Below are 17,521 nucleotides of genomic sequence, written 5' to 3' on the forward strand. Positions count from 1 at the left end.
ATTTATCCTCACAGGAGTACTGATGGCCATCTACTTATCAGGCTCGGCTGCTTCTGCCTTTGTGCTCATATTGGTTATTTTATTGCTGTGGAAATGTTCAAGACGAAAAAAACGGTAAGTGTTATTTAGAAAACCCCTCACATCAGACTGGAAATTTCATAATATATGCCCCCGAGATATGTTTTAAAAGGAAGAGGTACTGCAACACATATAATATAAAGTGAAAAAATGTACCGTTCACTTTCAAAGGGAGTACAAGACTTGTACAATGACACAATACAATGTTGCAGTTGCAGTAAGTGCTCAGTTTGATCATGTACGTAACTGCAACATACTGGAATGCTTATGAAGCCGTGTTAATAATTACTGGTGGACTGATTACATCAACATGCAAGCCACCCGCAGGCTGCTGTTTGTATGCTGTATGTTTCGACATATATGGGATTATGTTTAGATGGACCAGGAAATCGAAAGTTCATTGCCTGCAGTGAAGCCTTCTTTTTGCCTGATTTTGTTTCTTTTGCTTCTATAAATGTCCCTATGCTTTGTCAATGCTTTGACATGCCTTTTACATTTAATATAGATTATCCCCTGAAACTGGGCTGGCTGTTGTTTGGATGAATTTGGTACGAAATGCAAACCGAAGTGCTCAGAGGATGTCACATCATAGGCCCACCTACCTACGCTTATGTTTTAGCATACGAAATCGCTAATTAAAATGTGGCAAATGAAACATGTATAACATTTTTTTTTTGTTGCTTTTAAAGTGTGGAAGTAAAGATAAACCCTGTCTACTCAACTGCAGGCCTGTAAGTCTCCAAAGTATGCAACAGAAAAATGCATATTCAGTATAGACAATTATTAATACTATTAATTAACAGCGAACAGTAACTAGCTGCATACTTAATTAGCTATATAATTAAATGTGGTCCAAAAGGAGCATTTAATTATATAACTAGGTTTCATGCTACACTCACTACCAATTTCTACCTAGTCATAGCTTGAACTAATTGTTTGGAACACTGGTTCAAAAGTTTTTTGAACAATTAACACAAGCCAAAAAACAACTGCCTTTTGTTGGTTAGCAAAATCCATTTTTAAAATATAATCATTTTTCAAAACTGCAAATTTATTCTTAAAAATCGCCTCAAGAATGTACATACAGACTTGCAGGCAAGCACGCAAATTTGACAAGGATGATTTCAGTTTAAAAAGTAGGTAATAGCTCCAGACAATCATACTGACATGTCTGGCACAGGTTTTTAAGGCATGTCAACAAATTGTTGTCAGACTCTTGACCAGCATAGCCCACTACAGCTCTTTCTTAATGTGACAAAGAGTCATATTTTCCACATCAAATACGAGCTGAACCAGTAGCAACTGGTGCCGTGGGAGTGGGGTACTACACACACTATCTAAGCAGTGGGGATTTCAGTCGGCGATCAATAGTCCTCACTTTTGCTGATTAGCTGTCTGTTATCTGCAGTTTTCTGTCCGGCTCACGGTGAATTTTGCATGACACACATGCTAATGTGCATGGAGGTTGTCGTGGCGATGGGCTAGGGTGTGTAATACGCGTGTCATTTCTTGTTTTATTTTCACAGCGATGACCAGCATGTGGGAACACAGGAAAACATAGCGCCAGCCAAATCCCAGTAGGTCTCTAAAGTACACAGAAGAAAAATATTCAGGCTCATATTCTGATTAAACATGAATGAATAATGCTGAATTGACTGTCTTTAATGCCATCTAGCAGCAGGGGAAAGGGGCCTGTTGAAGATCCGTCCGCTCCCGGGGGTGATAACATTTATGTTAACAGTGAGGTAAGTTCAATAATTTAATGTTGCCTGTAAGCACATGAAAGGAATAGAGTTCTTTCTGGGTTTTAAAAAAACATACTATTTTAGATCAAGTGAGCAGCCAATTCTAGAATTATTGGCACCCTTCATGAAAGTGAGTAGAATGACTGTAAAAAAATGAAAGCATACAGTGGGGCATATTTTACATTACATTACAGCATTTAGCAGATGCTCTTATCCAGAGCGACTTACACAACATTTTACACAGCATTTACCTTGCATCCATTTATACAGCTGGGTATGTACTGAAGCAATTCAGGTTAAGTACCTTGCTCAAGGTGCAACGGCAGTGTCCTATCCAGTAATAGATATCCAAGCCCAGTTCCTTACCCACTGTGCTACACTGCCCATTTTCGGTTCTAACGTAAGGGGGAGCCACATGCTGTTATCTTAACACAATTTTTCAGACACAAAAAGTTTTTATTGAGCAATACAAATTTTTTCTGCAGAACATACAGTAGGTTTCAAAATTATCCCTATGATTCATATTTGGTTAAGCCTCCCCTGGAGACACTGAGTTTCTTTCTGTAATGTCTGCCACAGTTGCAGAATACTTTTGGAGGGATATTGGACCACTCATGCATGCAGAATAATTTGAGATCCTTGATATTTTTTATGTTTGCGCTTGTGGACTGCTCTCTTCAATTCAGACCACAGGGTTAGGGTTAGGGTTCAAGTCGAGAGACTGAGATGGTCATTGCAAAAACATTGATTTTGTGTTCATGCAACCATTTCTGTGTTGATTTTGATGTATGTTTGGGGTCATTGCCTTGTTGAAAGGTCCCTCTGTGACCAGGTCTCAACTTCCTGGCAGAGCCAACCAGGTTTTGAGCTAAAATATCCTGGTACTCAGTGGAATTATTTATGCCATCAACCTTAACAAGAGCCCCTGGACCATTAGCAGGAAAACAACCCCAAAGCATCAGTCATCTTCCACCATATTTTTCTGTTACCCCAGTGTTTTTGAGAAAAATTATATTAGAAAAAATGTTTATTTGAGTAAAAGCAGTTTCCCCAAATGTTTCATCATAAATTTTGAAACACAATGTGTATTATTTATTGTATACGATCATTTTGTTTGTTTACATGAAGGGTGCCAATAAGTTGACTGTATGTTTTTTTATTGCCTGAGGCAGTTCTATGTAATCTTAGATACTTATTGATAATGCACCTGCTTTAAAATAGCTGGCAGAGGGGACTTTTGGAGTTATTAGTCTAAGGGAAGGAAGTACCCTTCATTGAACTCAGAAGCTGCTTGTACCATGATGTCATTTTTACTGAGACTGTACATATGAACCTATTATTTCATAGCATTAAATTCACCATTGTAATGTAAATTTGTTTTTTTATATTGTGTAGGCCCTTTGTGCCTGGTGTGAAATAGTGTCTAATTGCATGGTCCATAGGAAATAGTTCCAACAGAAAGTATGAATAGAGGTAATCTTTTGCACAGTAATGGGGTAGTGCACAAATGCACAACCCTGGAGGCATAACATCGCTAAACAAGCTTTTCTGGAGCTGCAGGAAGTATAACTTCTGTGCATTTGTGTGTGCAATGAAATGGTTTCACTGAGTTCCTTTTCTATTTCCAGACACCATATTTTGAAGAAGAAGAAGAAGAAGAAGAGGTGGATTATGAAAATAGTTTTAAAGAGGACGTTTATGCAAACATGTAATGGCACAAAGTTGGCTAGTCTTAAGAAAAACCTGCTACTTTAACATACGTGATCCGGAGGCAGTTCAAGCAATGACTATGCATTGAAAAGGCCTTTGTCACACGACAGGAATTTTGATTGTAATTCTCAATGCACACATTTCACATATGATACTTTTTTATCGGATATAGCTTGTGCGCGATGTGACTAAAGCTTGTGATTTCTGTCAGCACGACAGAAATAGGCGTTTATTATCGGACGGCCATGAAAATGAAGGTTTTGCCTGTGGTATAACAAGAATCATAAAAACCGTTTATTCTGTTCTGTAGTACGTGTGCTGGGTGTGGAAAGGGTCCTTTTGATTTTTTTAAACGGTACATTACTTGATGTCTTATTTCAATATTGTTTGTTAATATTGCCATGTACTGCTTTGCATTGTCATCAAGTATATTACTATAATCAAGAGCGAAACATTCATATTTAATTCATTGATTATTTAGTGTTCTGAGAATATCCTTGCTACAATAAAGGGGTCAGCTTTTTGTTAGAGGGGTCAGCTTTTGTGATAAATATATGGCCCTTGTATGATGTGCTTCTATCTGTAGATACTAACAAAAAATGTAAGAGTGTCTGCAAATTGTGTATGGATTTGATAAAGTAAAGCCTAATTTGTTTTATAAAAGATTAAACACAGATACAGCACAATTATTTTTGTCATTTTTATTGATTAAAAGTACAAGTACTTAGGTTTGTGCATGACAAGCTAAATCATCTGAAATAATATAAAAATGACGATGTTTCTTATTCAGATCAACATGCACAATGACATTGTAACACTTCTCCGTGTACAAGATTTGTATGTCCATGTATTTTTTGTATGTCCATGTATAAGAAAAGGATTGGCTTCCTATTGAATATCCTCCAGCTGCAGTGCTCTTGTAAAAAAAAAAAAATAACGTAAATATAGGTGTCTGTTGGAAATGGACAGTGGCCATATTCACATGTTTATGGTTATAGTATGGTTATAGGTATGGCTCGACAGCTCCTGAGTTACTGCATTCAACACTGGGGGAGTGGCATCTAGGGTACCTGTGTACCTGTTTCATTCTAATCAGAGGCATCTTCCACACATGTATACACATCATCTTCCTCTCCAACCTGCTGGACCGAGAACAAAAATCAGATTCCAGTGGTTTTTCCAAAAGTGAAATTAGCTTATTTAGTTTAATTTTAGGAATATTATACAGGTGTGGTATAAGGTTTATGGCATATTATTGAATAAATGGTAATACTGTCTTTGAATGGTCCTTCTTAAGATTTGCACTAGTCCGTCATTAGTCTGGACGAACCATAAAATAATCCTCCTCTTAAGTTTTTCGGTAGCCGAGTCATTTTTACTATTTCCTTTAGCCTACTTAACCAAATAATTACTTGGCAGAAAGCGTAATCAGCTTGCTATATTTGGTAGTCCAGTAGTAGCCTGTGCTAAAACAGTTCGCAACTTCGGCTACCAAGCCGTTTGACTAGCTAGCTAACCTTAACCGGCAAACATTCAATCTGTCAAACGTGTTTGGCGGCTTGTCAGTCGTGTACATTCCGTAAATGTCTACCTGGGCCATGTTTCACGCATGTGACAAAGCTATTATAATCCCGATTTTGGGATAAACACTTTTTCAGTTTCACGAAGCGAATTAAGAGTTTCAAGGTTCATTTGCTGAATACACAACACACGATGAAATCACACACACAGAATTTAACGAAATTAACCATTTTGGCATTTAGAAAGGAACATGTTTTTAGCATTTAAGAGACCGACAAGCTAGGCATTTAAGACAGTGGTTCTCAGAATCGGTTCTGGGGGCTCCTTGCGTATATTGGCTTTTCTCCATTGGTTTTGATGATTTACAAGAAAAAAATAATAGCCTAATAATAATGAGAAATTCAACGTAGGCTACATTATTTTTGTCTTCATGCACCAGGTGGAAAACTTGCCGTACAAAGTGCGTTGTCATATTTACACGCCTGCAGATCAGTTATTAAAATACTTGGTAGATTTGTTAATCACCGCTGAGTGTTAATTTTTATTCGGTAGAAAGTGATTTGCGAACGATCGGTCAGCTAGCGTCACCCAGCAAGTGAACACCACAAACGGCGATGGAGTAGCTCGTAGTAGCAGGCTCATTAACTGACTGGCGAAAACCTACGGCGATAACTTGCTCGGTTAACAGCAGATCTACCAGACAGTTATACGAAAATTTGCCTAGTCAAATCACCAGTAGCCTACCCATCTCTGATTGATTGACCATCAGTGTAGTCAATGTTCTTCCCCTGTGGTTCATATTGCTAACGCGTGAGCTAACCACGGATAGCCTACCTAGCTCACTGGCAAGCTGATATGCTAGCTAAGCATATTCGTTTTGCTGAGAAACATAAATTGAAGATAACTGAACATAGCCTAATTGTATTTTAATGTCATACATATAACGTGATTACATGACACAGTACAGTCACGGATGGAAATTAAACTCCGTAAACATCTGATAATATATTTTAAAACATAACGCAGACAGTCAGCTAGCCTCGTTCAGGTTGAGGGGCTTTTCCGCACCGGACTGTCAATCAAATTGTAAAAATCACAAGACCGCTTAACTCTATGGTTTTGGCTCCAAATCGAGAAAATGGCCGCGCCCGCCATTGATCTTCAAACGTGTTTTAGAGACCCACGGAGAGTCAATGGGTGACGTCACAGTAGCTTTGTCCATATTTTTTACAGTCTTTTGGAAGAACGCATGTACTTTCTGGGGCAAAAGCGGCAGCTTCCCTATTGGTTAATCGAACTGTCTGTCTCAGTGTGCCGGTTCTCCTGTCCTTCTAATGAATGTGTCGCCCCTCATTTTTAGATTAGTTATTTCATTTTAAATGTCTAACGTTAGATACAAAGACCTATTTTTTTAGCGCAAGTCCACATAGTAGTACGGTTTCTGGTTTTTTCTCCTTCTTCGATTTCGTTTCGCGGCAAAATCGAGAAGCTAAACAAAACATTCCGTTAACTTAGCGATGAAATCGAACAAACTAACGTCTGCTAGCTTTTGTTTGATGCGATATCGGTGTAATAATGAGGTGCATTGTTCCCGGTTGTTATAATGCCCCCGTTAAACTTGCCTTGAAAGCACGTTTTCATAGTTTTCGATGCAATGCAACTTTGTGCCAGATATGGCTGGATGTAATCAGACGCATAGACATATATACATCTATATGTCTATGATCAGACGCCCCAACATAACAGCCGAAGAAGTTTGCAAACGAGGACTAAGGGTATGCAGCGACTACCTACCGTCTGAAGCCTGGAGCTGTACCCACCGTTCTCCCATCTTTGGTCGAACCGCTCGAGGTAGGTACTATGCGGGCTGGCTAACGCTATCGCATCTGTCTGTGATACAAACCACCGTTTGTCCTGGGAATAGCCTGTGGTTCCTCAATCTCGGCCCGCTCCTGACTCTCGCACGATCAGCCTGCAAATTAGCCAGCTCTTCTTCCGTGTATTCCGGCTCGAATCGATAGGGCACAACAATCCCGTGATCAAAAACAAAATCTCCTTCGTCCTCAGACATTTTCAGTTTCGCTAACTAGTAGCCGTAACACTATTTCTACGATCAACCTAATGTTATTGTCTGCAAGTACGCCCACATCAGAAGTCGCACAATGAAATGCATCCTCGAGTTCGACACTAAACTGCCTGGGTCTACTTCCTGCATTTATAAAGGAAAACAACAAAACAGCGTAAAATATTAACATAATGAAATAACTAATTAAAAAATGAAGGGCGACACATTCATGAGAAGGACAATATCAGTCACAAGAAGCAGAAGTGTTATAAAGTGTAATTCCACTTTAAGCAATACATTCATAAATACCTATGTTAATAAAAGAGCTACATAGAGATCTGGGCATGTGGTGTGCTATGTCAATGCAAATGTAGCAAGTGACATTACTGTGACAAGCTTAGTGATAGAAAATGTGCTTATTTGTGGTCATTGACATGTGCATTTATGAATGTCTACGTAGTGCTTATGAGAGGACGGTGTACTGCTTATGAAGGGCTTATATCTCTCCTTAGGACCATTCATAAAAGCTGTGTCTAAAGAAACATGCTGTAGAAAAGAATACCAGACCAACTTAAACATTTTTGAACTACAGCAAACTGATTTAGCGACAGTTGAGATCATTTACTGTGTAATGTGTACAATCAAATCTAACAGTTTTAGTGTTGTCTGTTCCTCCCAGTAGTACGTCTAAGTGCTAGACTTAGCTGGCAGCTTGTAACCTGACAAGATGTCCGCTCTGCCTTGTACTGGCCCTCCATTAGAGTGTTGTTTCCTGATCTATGCACCCGTTTGCCTGCTGTATGTCTCTCTGGTAGAGAGCATCAGTAATGCATGATGTAATGCGTTATGTACATCTGTGAGAGCACCCTTATACATACCCCAATATTACCATACATCTGTTAATCGTTTACATAAAATCCACTGTTGATGCTTTTTTCCTCCTTTCTAAAAAAACAAAAACAAATGAAAGAATATTTAGGTCCAATTCAATTCGGGTCTTAATATTTTCTTTTTACACTTAAAGGGGACAATGAGTTTTAAAAAAATCAGTTTGGTACTTTGTGTTTTCTGATACAGATAAAATGCAGTCAATGCCAGTGGTTTCCAAACTTCTCCACAGGGACCCACAGCCAGATCCAGGTATCGATGTGTTCCCCCTCAAGCACACCTGATTTCATATTACAAATTATAACCCAAAATCCAGTTTTCCTGTGGTTTTGGTTATAATTTCTCACAGGTGTGGAAAAAAATACCTTGCTGCCATAGCGTAGGAGGTCCCTGTCATGGTTGTGGCTGCGTCGTCCATACCAGTTACAGGTTGCTCACGATTGTATCTGACAGACATCATAACACAAAAGTTAAAATAAAATCAACATTTTAAAAAAGCACTGGGTGCCAGTTACAAAGGAAGCATGATTACCTCGTTCTTCTTGCTAGCCACATCACAACGGCCATGCCTGCCACCAGCAGCACAGCAGCAACTATGAGTGAAATGTACTGGAGTTCACCTGCAAGCAGAGACAAATCAAACTTAAGTGCCTCTCTGTTGTCGTTCAGTGGTGATTAAAATCAGTGTAGTATGATGGGTAAGGAACTGGGCTTGTAACCTAAAGGTCATGGGTCTGATTCCTGGGTTGGACACTGCTGTTGTACGCTTGAGCAAGGTGCCTAACCTGCATTGCTTCAGTATATATCCAGCTGTATAAATGGATGTGAAAAAAAAGAAAGTTGTGTAAGTCGCTCTGGATAAGAGTGTCTGCTAAATGCCTGTAATGTAATGCAATGTAAATGCTGTGTAAGTCACTCTGGATAAGAGTGTCTGCTAAATGCCTGTAATGTAATGCAATGTAAATGCTGTGTACGTCACTCTGGATAAGAGTGTCTGCTAAATGCCTGTAATGTAATGCAATGTAAATGCTGTGTAAGTCGCTCTGGATAAGAGTGTCTGCTAAATGCCTGTAATGGAATGCAATGTAAATGCTGTTTAAGTCGCTCTGGATAAGACTGTCTGCTAAATGCCTGTAATGTAATGCAATGTAAATGCTGTGTAAGTCGCTCTGGATAAGAGTGTCTGCTAAATGCCTGTAATGGAATGCAATGTAAATGCTGTGTAAGTCGCTCTGGATAAGAGTGTCTGCTAAATGCCTGTAATGGAATGTAATGTGACGTAAAATCTCTTCAAATCTGCCACCTAAGTGCCCACTGAATTTGGACTCATCACATATTTGTGGTTTATTAAAATAAATCGGACGAACAAGCCAGAAATTCGCATTCAGAGCCATCCGGTGATACTTCTGAAGCTACCCAGGCCATTATTCCCCTTTTCTCTTCTCCCTTTAGCTCAGGGCAATAAAACAAAAAGTGTCTCCCCATCCCCCCGATGGCTCACTACACACAAAACCACATCATAATCTGCCTACCATTACTAACTACATTTTTTCCAGTTGTGGGAAACATGTTAGCGTTGACCTGTGTACCATATGTTTTATGATTTAGATTTTGTGACATAAACAATTAAATTATAAGCTACTTACTTTTTTTATTTGTTTTTTTATTTATTTAATTTTTTACATTTGCTAGTACATTATGTGTGTATCATGAATAGTTTCTCCCATATTTCATAGGTTTTGATACATGTGCTTGTGCCTTTCATACACTGCCATCATCCATGTATCTGGTGTGTGTTCCCACAAACTTAAGAGGCTTAATTTAAGAGCAGTGCAAAGCAGACAAGATTGCTTGGTGTGAAAACATGCTAGTGTGCTATTTCTGAACACGCCACTTTGTCAGCAAACATCTTACATCTTTGACAGCTTTGTACACCACTTCGTCAAAAACAACAATGTGATGGCATACACACCCAAAAAAATGACACTGATGTCAGTACATTTTAGTTTTCCGGACAGCGGACGATGGCCTACCGCTCTGGGGTGGTGTGAAGACTGCGGACGTGTTTCCTCGTGAGTTGCTGGCCTGGCGGGTGAGCTCTGTGAGCCTCTGGGTACTCCGCAGCGTGCCCAGCGTGATGGAGCCGTGTCTCTCAGTGCCGGCGCTGGCATCGCTCCCTCTCTGGAGCAGCCAGGTAATCTCAGGGGGAGGTTCTGAGTCCACTACGCACAAGCAGGCCACCCCCGCGGCCCTCACGCTACAGGCCGGTCCCTCTTTTATTTCTGGGGCATCTAGAACAATCAGAGGAAAATATGTAACAAAGGATTAGTGCTTAACTGAACCAGGGTTCTACCTGAAGCTTGATTCAGTTCAGGTTTCTGAGTCAGCTTTGACTCGGAGGGAAATAAAAGTGCATGATTTCATTTTTTGGTCTTCACAAACAAAGCATGGCCAAGTTCAGAAAGCCCCAGAATAGGTTTACCAAATATGTGATGAAAAATGTAAACATACATTTACAGAGACATTATTTTTTTCTATTATTGTCTCACAACATTAATTATGTATGAAAAACTTGAAAAAAAAAAATAAAAGTTGTCCTCGCATTTCCATTCCATTTCCAGCGGCAGTGCCAGTGAGATCGCTTTTGGCTTACACTCCACACTGATCTTGGCCGGAGTGGAGTTCTTGTGCCCCTCTGTGTTGATGGCTGCACAGTAGAGAGCTTTAGTGTGTCTGGACACGTTGTGCAGTTTGTAGATTCGTTCCTCTGACAGCAGGGTGCCAGTGATGTTGTACCACTGGTAGTCGTGTGCAGGAGGGTTATTGTCGCTGGAACACTGCATCTCCACAGCATCTCCCTCCTTCACCACTGTGGACTCAGGCTCGACCTCCACACGGACTGGGGCATCTAGATGAACGACACGGTTTTTAGATGACTTGAGATTATATTTAAATGACTCGACAAGCCACCGCAAGTGGTACAATCTGGACCAGGGCATTAGTATTTTTAAGGCCAACTAAAATGACCAGCATCTGACAGAGTTCCTGTACCACTCTAACAACGGTTAATGTTTGACTCTTTGAGCCGCAACGCAGAGGCTTGTTCATACACTGTTACATGTGTGATTACTGTGTGGATTATGTGTGAAACTAGACATGATATGTCATTTATATCCAGACATGTTTTATGTCATAAATTAGCTGATCATAATATTACTAAAGACATACAGATCAAAGAATGAAATATGTAACTGATGAAATCTGGAACAATACAATTAATTGTGAAAATGTAAAATATTTTATCCATTTTTTTCTGTGCCTATTTCTTTAGCTTCCAAGGGTTGAAGATCTGTTTTGGAACATGTGATCTAAATTCATTCTTTGATAAAAAGTTAAAGTAAAAAAGCATTGGTAGCAGTCAGTTTTAAACAACTAAAAATAAAACTGTTCTCAGAAAAGGGGAATTGAATTGTTACTGTAAGTTTCAATTTCCAATAATACTCTGTACTACATTCAGTGTTAAAAAAAAAAAAACTCACATGCCACATTCAAAATTTTAGAAGATTGCACAGATGTGACTTGCTGATACTTTGCTGTGCAAGTCAGGTGCTGGTTGTGGTCAGAGTTTGTGGCAGTGAAAGGCTTGAAGTCACTCTCCATTGGCTGTTGGGCAGCTCCTCTGATTGGTTGGTGGTTGTTCCACTGCGGCTCCAGATCAGGTGAGGCAGCTCCGTGGGACAGGAGTGAGACACAGAGCAGGAAGCAGTCACAGCGGCACCTGCTTTGACCTCCCCGCTCACGGTCAGAAATGGGAAGGCTGGAGAGTCTGTAGTCAAGTGATAACAAGCATCTAATAAACCGCCATCTGTAAGCTACAAGTTCCCAATGTATCATTTTCAATTTTTGGTCAACAAAGTGAGCTGTCACATTTCTAGAGAATAAAGTCATAAAAACATATTTCCAATCACAGCTGGTCTCAAGAATGCAGTGGGGCTTTCAATAGCCAAAGTGCACAGACCTAAAAGGAACTGCATATGTTTTACAATGACTTTAACCCAGGATCTTATCAGTACATACTCATGATTTTAAAAATAAGCCACATAGAGAACACTTCTTCAAACACACCTTGGACATCAATGGAGACCATATTATCTTTGTAAGAGTACATATCAAAGTCACGAATCTCTATCCTAAAAATAAATGGGCCATTGTCCTTTTTTTCAGGTGATTAATTCTCAGTGAACAGTCTTTTCTTGCAAGATCCCCAATCAGATTTGTCCGGCCCCTGAATTCTTCCATCACTTTGGAGGAGTCCGGGTGATAAATGTGTATGTCTTGATTTGTCGTGTGCCATATTCCTGTCAGGTCTGTAGGCTTTATTTCACGGTCTGGGTAATTGAACTTGCAGGGAACCACGACACAAGATCCCTGCAGTGCTGATATTGTCTGCGGCACTTCTGTTGTCCAGGTGGAGGTGGTGTGAACATTTGAGAACAGCTCAACAGCGGGGGCAGGAAAATGACACGGTGACCATGACAACAGCAAACACCAGCTTCAGCGCGAGGAGGGCATAGAACGGAAGAGGAAGAAGACCGTCTTCAGCAGCATCGCTGTCTGGCTCTACAACGAAAAGACGAGAGAAATCTCACCGGAGAGAGAGAGAGACATTTTAAATGTACTTTTCAGGGGTTTCGCCATTTCAAAAGACATTTCAACAGATTTAATTTCTGGCAGAGCTGTAAAATAATATGGATGAATGATTCAAAAGGATATGACGACATTATTTGTTATGCAAAGGCGAATTGTGGAAAAATGAATCACTTTGCCAGGGGAATTGATTGTATAGGAATACATCCCCCATAGCAGAGGTCTGTCTCAACTGAATTCACAGCAGTAAATTAAACGCTTAAATGATATATAGATGTGCATGTTTCATATCACAATTATACACAAAATGTGCATCTCTTACTCTTTAAAGCACTGTGAGGGAATTGCAAAGTTGTTTTGATTGCATTAATTAATCTCAAGATGCCTTACAAGGATACCATAAAACAGGAGGGTGAACTCCAACTGGAATGGAACTTCCATTGGACTGCTTTGTAAAGTAGCAGCGCAATCCGACGGAAAACTGCAGTGAAAAATGACAAATAAAAGAAGCAAGTAAATCAGCGTTCAGCTCTACCTGGCGGAGCTGTGGCACTGGCGGTTGGGATTTTCCTAGCGATGCACTCTGGATCACAGACGTGAATCTTTGTTCCGTTGCCATGGTGCTGCTTGCTTTGCCCATTGACCTTACACATCAGAGTGCAGAAGTAGGTATCGGTGTCATTTTTTGTCAGCTCTTTAATGGTGATGGTGGTGTTTGCTGTGCTGGCGTCCTTTTTCTTAACGACTCTTCCTTTCAGCTGATTTAACCCCTTAGCGCACAAGCCAAATCTTGCCAATCCTTGCCCTTTTAGGGGGTACCCTATTTAAAGCTTTATAACTCCAGATATGAACACCACAGATACTTGAAAAATGGCTTAAATGAAGCAAGACATTTGTACAATTTACAATACTAACGCAGATTAGTTTATATTCATAATTTTGGAAGAAATAAAGTGCCACAAATGCAATTGTTTTGACAAAAAATCAAAAATGAATTTGCACTTTTTAAGTTTGCAATGAAATACTGAGAGATTGCATATATACAGCAGGTTAAACTATACATGTGCTAGATCAAAAACTTCTTGACCACAAGTTCATAAAATCTAAGGGTGGATATGTAGAACTACTATAGATGTATGAAGCCAAAACTAAGCAGTGTACCCAGCGTCTCCAAATCCATCCAAAATGCCTAAATTATGTATTGCTGTAAATCACAACATATTCACCGTTTTCACTACAAATCAACTGTTTTGACTCAAGAAAATCACTGTTGCTAAATTTACAAGTGGGAATTACAAGCTCTCAGTCAATACAGTGGTCTGAAATATCTAGGGGTCCAGAAACATATCCAAAATCTCTCCAAAATTGAATAAAATGCTTTTTGTCCATTATAAAGCATATAAATGAGCCCCTTGAAGGTTTAAGATGAAACATTGCTAACAGATTTTTTTAAAAATAATGCCCAAATATTGTCACACAATGCAGCACAGTACCTAAATGTGTAATAATTTACTCTTGTGTGTATTTCTATACTCTGTACTCTGGTATGTTTTCTTGTATGAGGATGGGACGACATGAAAACAATTTTCAACCGTCTGCCACGTTTTGGCAATGTTCCAACTCTCACGTCATCACTGTTGCATGCTTTACAAAAACTATTACACTACCATCTAACACCTACATTACAGTGTGAAATATCCACACTATATAACACCACTAACCTATTTAAAGATACTCAATTTCAAAAATAATGTATATAACCAAAATATTTTGAGCAGTAATACTTACATAGCAATGATGAAATCTCATCTATGTTCAGTAGATGGAGAGAGACAGTGTCAATGATACTGTTCTATTTGCTTCTGTTTTGCTCCAGAAAACGATGTCAGCTAGGTCTGTCAGCGAACATATGGCTTAGCTATGTCCAGAAGTCCTCAATAATAATAGTATTTTCCAAGAAATTACGAAATATCGTTAATCACGTTTCGTTTGGTGCAGAGTATTTTTCTGCTAACATAGAGTGAATGCGTAAGTGAATGCGATGCTAAGAATATTTTCTGTTACGCTGACCTATAAAACGGTATACAAAAAGCAGAATTAGACATTGTTAGAAAGCTTATACTCTCACCTACTGAATAAATGAATTGTCAATCAAGCCAGACTGTACTAAAAAGGGCGACAACGCTGTAAACAACAGGTGTGGTATTACGCACAGCTATTTTGGAAGATACCCAGGCCTCACAAATGCGTGTATATTTCCCAAACGGATTGTCCAAGACAATATATGACCATGCAGTCTCAAAAGGGACATCTTTACACGTAAAACCAACAGTAAGGTTGTATATTTATTCAATATTTAGTCTCAGATATTGACTGTAGAATGACATGGTATAATTTTTAAAAACCTTTTCTTGTTTATTTCGTTGTTCAGTGAGCAGCGTTTTCACTGCTGTATAGGCATATCTTAGGGCTATTGTCGGGTTTATCTTGTTGCTATAACAGAATATGATTTTTTAGTGGTGAAAGAATATTTTTACGAATGCCAAGACAGACGATATTGTCCATTATGTCAAGGGTGGGGGGTGTTTTGTAGATGAGACTGCAGGGAGGGGGTGCGTGTTAAATGAACGACCAGAGCGACAATGGTGGGGCTGCAAAACTCCGTTTTCGGCATAGTTGTCGTCGTGTATCGTCTACTGATGAAACTAAAACAACGCGTTTCTGTTTTTATCTCACACTTTGGTTGCAGTAGCACCTAATGTTTGAGTTTAGTAATCTCGGCATGGCGGCGTGCCGACCACTAGGGGCTGTGCGCTAAGAGGTTAAGCCCTCCACCTCTCTCCACCGTTCCAGTTGCCGAATGTACCACTGGGGTAAACAGTGTGAAAATTCATCCTCGGAGTCAGAATGGATCTGACAGCTGAGGGTGATGCTACCGCCCACTACGCCTTCCACTTGTCCTTCTGACTGTGTCACCCAAATCAAGCAGCAGACCCTGGCTGGCATAAACAGAGACACAGCAGTGATAGATTCTGAAGCAGGAAGCCTATATTACACTCTGGATGTAAGGCCCCCTGGTTGGTAGTGCAGCGTAATGGTCAGAGAACTGGGCTTGCAGCTCTGAGGTTGTAGTTTTGATTCCCAGGTCGTGCACTGCTGCTGTGCCTTCAAAGTAAAGGTACTGTAACCTGCAGCGCCTCAGGGAATATACAATAATATACCTGGATTACAGAAAGGTAAGAAAGGTTGTCAGCCGTGCATTTCCCAATGCATACGCACACAGCTTACACTAGTTGGCTTTTCTGTAACTTTAATTCCTTTACTGTCTAAAAGCAACGGCAACTTGAAAGAACATTACCTGAGAATTGGTGCACAAGGATCCAGACGAGAACATGTAGCATCTCTCTAAAACTGGGTGGAAAAAAAACAGGCTGACCAAACAGTGATGAGCAAAAATACACTTGTTTTTGTCTCAAATCAACATCCAGCTTTAGCCAGTTAGTGAAATGCCAGCCACAACAACAAGGTCATGCAAGTACAAGCTCACCCTTTGGTGAAAAGATTCCATGGACACATATACTGTACATCAATTCATTATCTATACCCGCTTATCCTGAGCAGGGTCACGGGGGGTGCTGGAGCCTATCCCAGCATGCATTGGGCGATAGGCAGGAATGCACCCCAGACAGGCCGCCAATCTATCGCAGGGCACACACACCATTCACTCTCACACCTATACATATGGGAAATTTAGAGTCTCCAATTAGCCTACCTGCATGTCTTTGGACTGCGGGAGGAAACCGGAGTACCCGGAGGAAACCCGCGTGGACACAGGGAGAACACGCAAACTTCACACAGAAAGGCCCCAAGCCGAGATTCAAACCCACGACCTTCTTGCTGTGAGGCGACAGTGCTACCCACTGCACCACCGTGCCGCCTGGCACATATATAGATAATGCAAAGATATAGGCACAGTGACATGATTTCTGTTACTTTGGCTTTTCTACTCCAGCACATTGGAAATAAAATATTGAGTATGGGGTTAAAGTGCAGGCTGTCAGCTTTAATTTGAGGGTGTATACAGCTGTAACCGTGCATAGGAATTACAACCCTTTTTATAAATAGTCCCCCATTTTAGAAGAGCAAAAGTAATTGGACAATTGGCTGCTCAACTGATTCTTGCTGGATACCAGCTGCATGGCATTGCATCATTAATTCATATACATGACACCTAAATTAAAAGGTTTAGAGTTGATTCTAGGTGTGTAATTTGCAACTGGAGTCTGTTGAGGTTATTAGAACTAGGTGTCAATGCCAGTAGAGTAGGCCATCATGAGGCTTCAGAATAAATTGATCAGAGACATAGCCAAAACTTTGGATGTGTCAAAATCAACTGTTTGATACACTGCAAATCCAATGTGCAAGAGTACACAGCCAAAACAAAAATACTATCCCAGAACTTTTGCATTTAACAGAATGAAAAATGGTACAATGCATATGTATAATGATGAAATTTGTTTGTAAATGAGAGACCAATAATACAGGAATGGCTTACCTTTTACCTTCACCGATGCACCGAAAAGATTCAACAGCAAAAGCCTCTGTAAGAATATCCTCCTACACACCTCTCTACTTCTAGCTGCTACATACTTCTCTACTTCTGGCTTCCTGTTACTAGCATAACAGGAAGCCAGAAGGGGTGATGTGGTTTGTGCGCCATCTACTGGAGGGGTGATGTGGTTAGTGCACCATCTGTAGGAGGGGTGATGTGGTTATTGCGCCATCTACTGGAGGGGTGATGTGGTCAGTGTGCCATCTGCTGGAGGGGTGATGTGGTTAGTGCGCCATCTACTGGAGGGGTGATGTG

The 17,521-nt window shown here is 40.2% G+C and overlaps 2 protein-coding genes across 5 annotated transcripts in view; one reads left to right on the plus strand and one right to left on the minus strand.

Annotated features, from left to right (window-relative positions):
• Window positions 1-17,521, plus strand: part of LOC118235876 (sialic acid-binding Ig-like lectin 5) — a 63,749-nt gene that overhangs the window by 4,460 nt on the left and 41,768 nt on the right. The gene's annotated exons all lie outside the window — the stretch shown is intronic.
• LOC118235850 (sialic acid-binding Ig-like lectin 5) lies at window positions 4,441-13,441 on the minus strand. Of its 4 annotated transcripts, XM_035433736.1 has the most exons (9): window positions 13,190-13,440; window positions 12,133-12,627; window positions 11,547-11,833; window positions 10,661-10,915; window positions 10,041-10,298; window positions 8,540-8,627; window positions 8,373-8,453; window positions 7,998-8,064; window positions 4,441-4,672 (listed from the first exon to the last, which is right to left on the minus strand). In XM_035433736.1, exons 3-8 carry the CDS (start codon window positions 11,665-11,667, stop codon window positions 8,019-8,021), a joined length of 849 nt encoding a protein of 282 aa, XP_035289627.1. In that variant the 5' UTR covers window positions 11,668-11,833; window positions 12,133-12,627; window positions 13,190-13,440; the 3' UTR covers window positions 4,441-4,672; window positions 7,998-8,018. The 4 variants fall into 4 exon arrangements, with proteins under 4 accessions (XP_035289627.1, XP_035289604.1, XP_035289610.1 ...); XM_035433713.1 differs by having other exon boundaries at window positions 11,547-12,627; window positions 13,190-13,441; XM_035433719.1 differs by having other exon boundaries at window positions 11,547-12,651; window positions 13,190-13,441.

This window comes from Anguilla anguilla, chromosome 1 (assembly GCF_013347855.1).
Source record: "Anguilla anguilla isolate fAngAng1 chromosome 1, fAngAng1.pri, whole genome shotgun sequence".
Taxonomy (NCBI): Eukaryota; Metazoa; Chordata; class Actinopteri; order Anguilliformes; family Anguillidae; genus Anguilla; species Anguilla anguilla.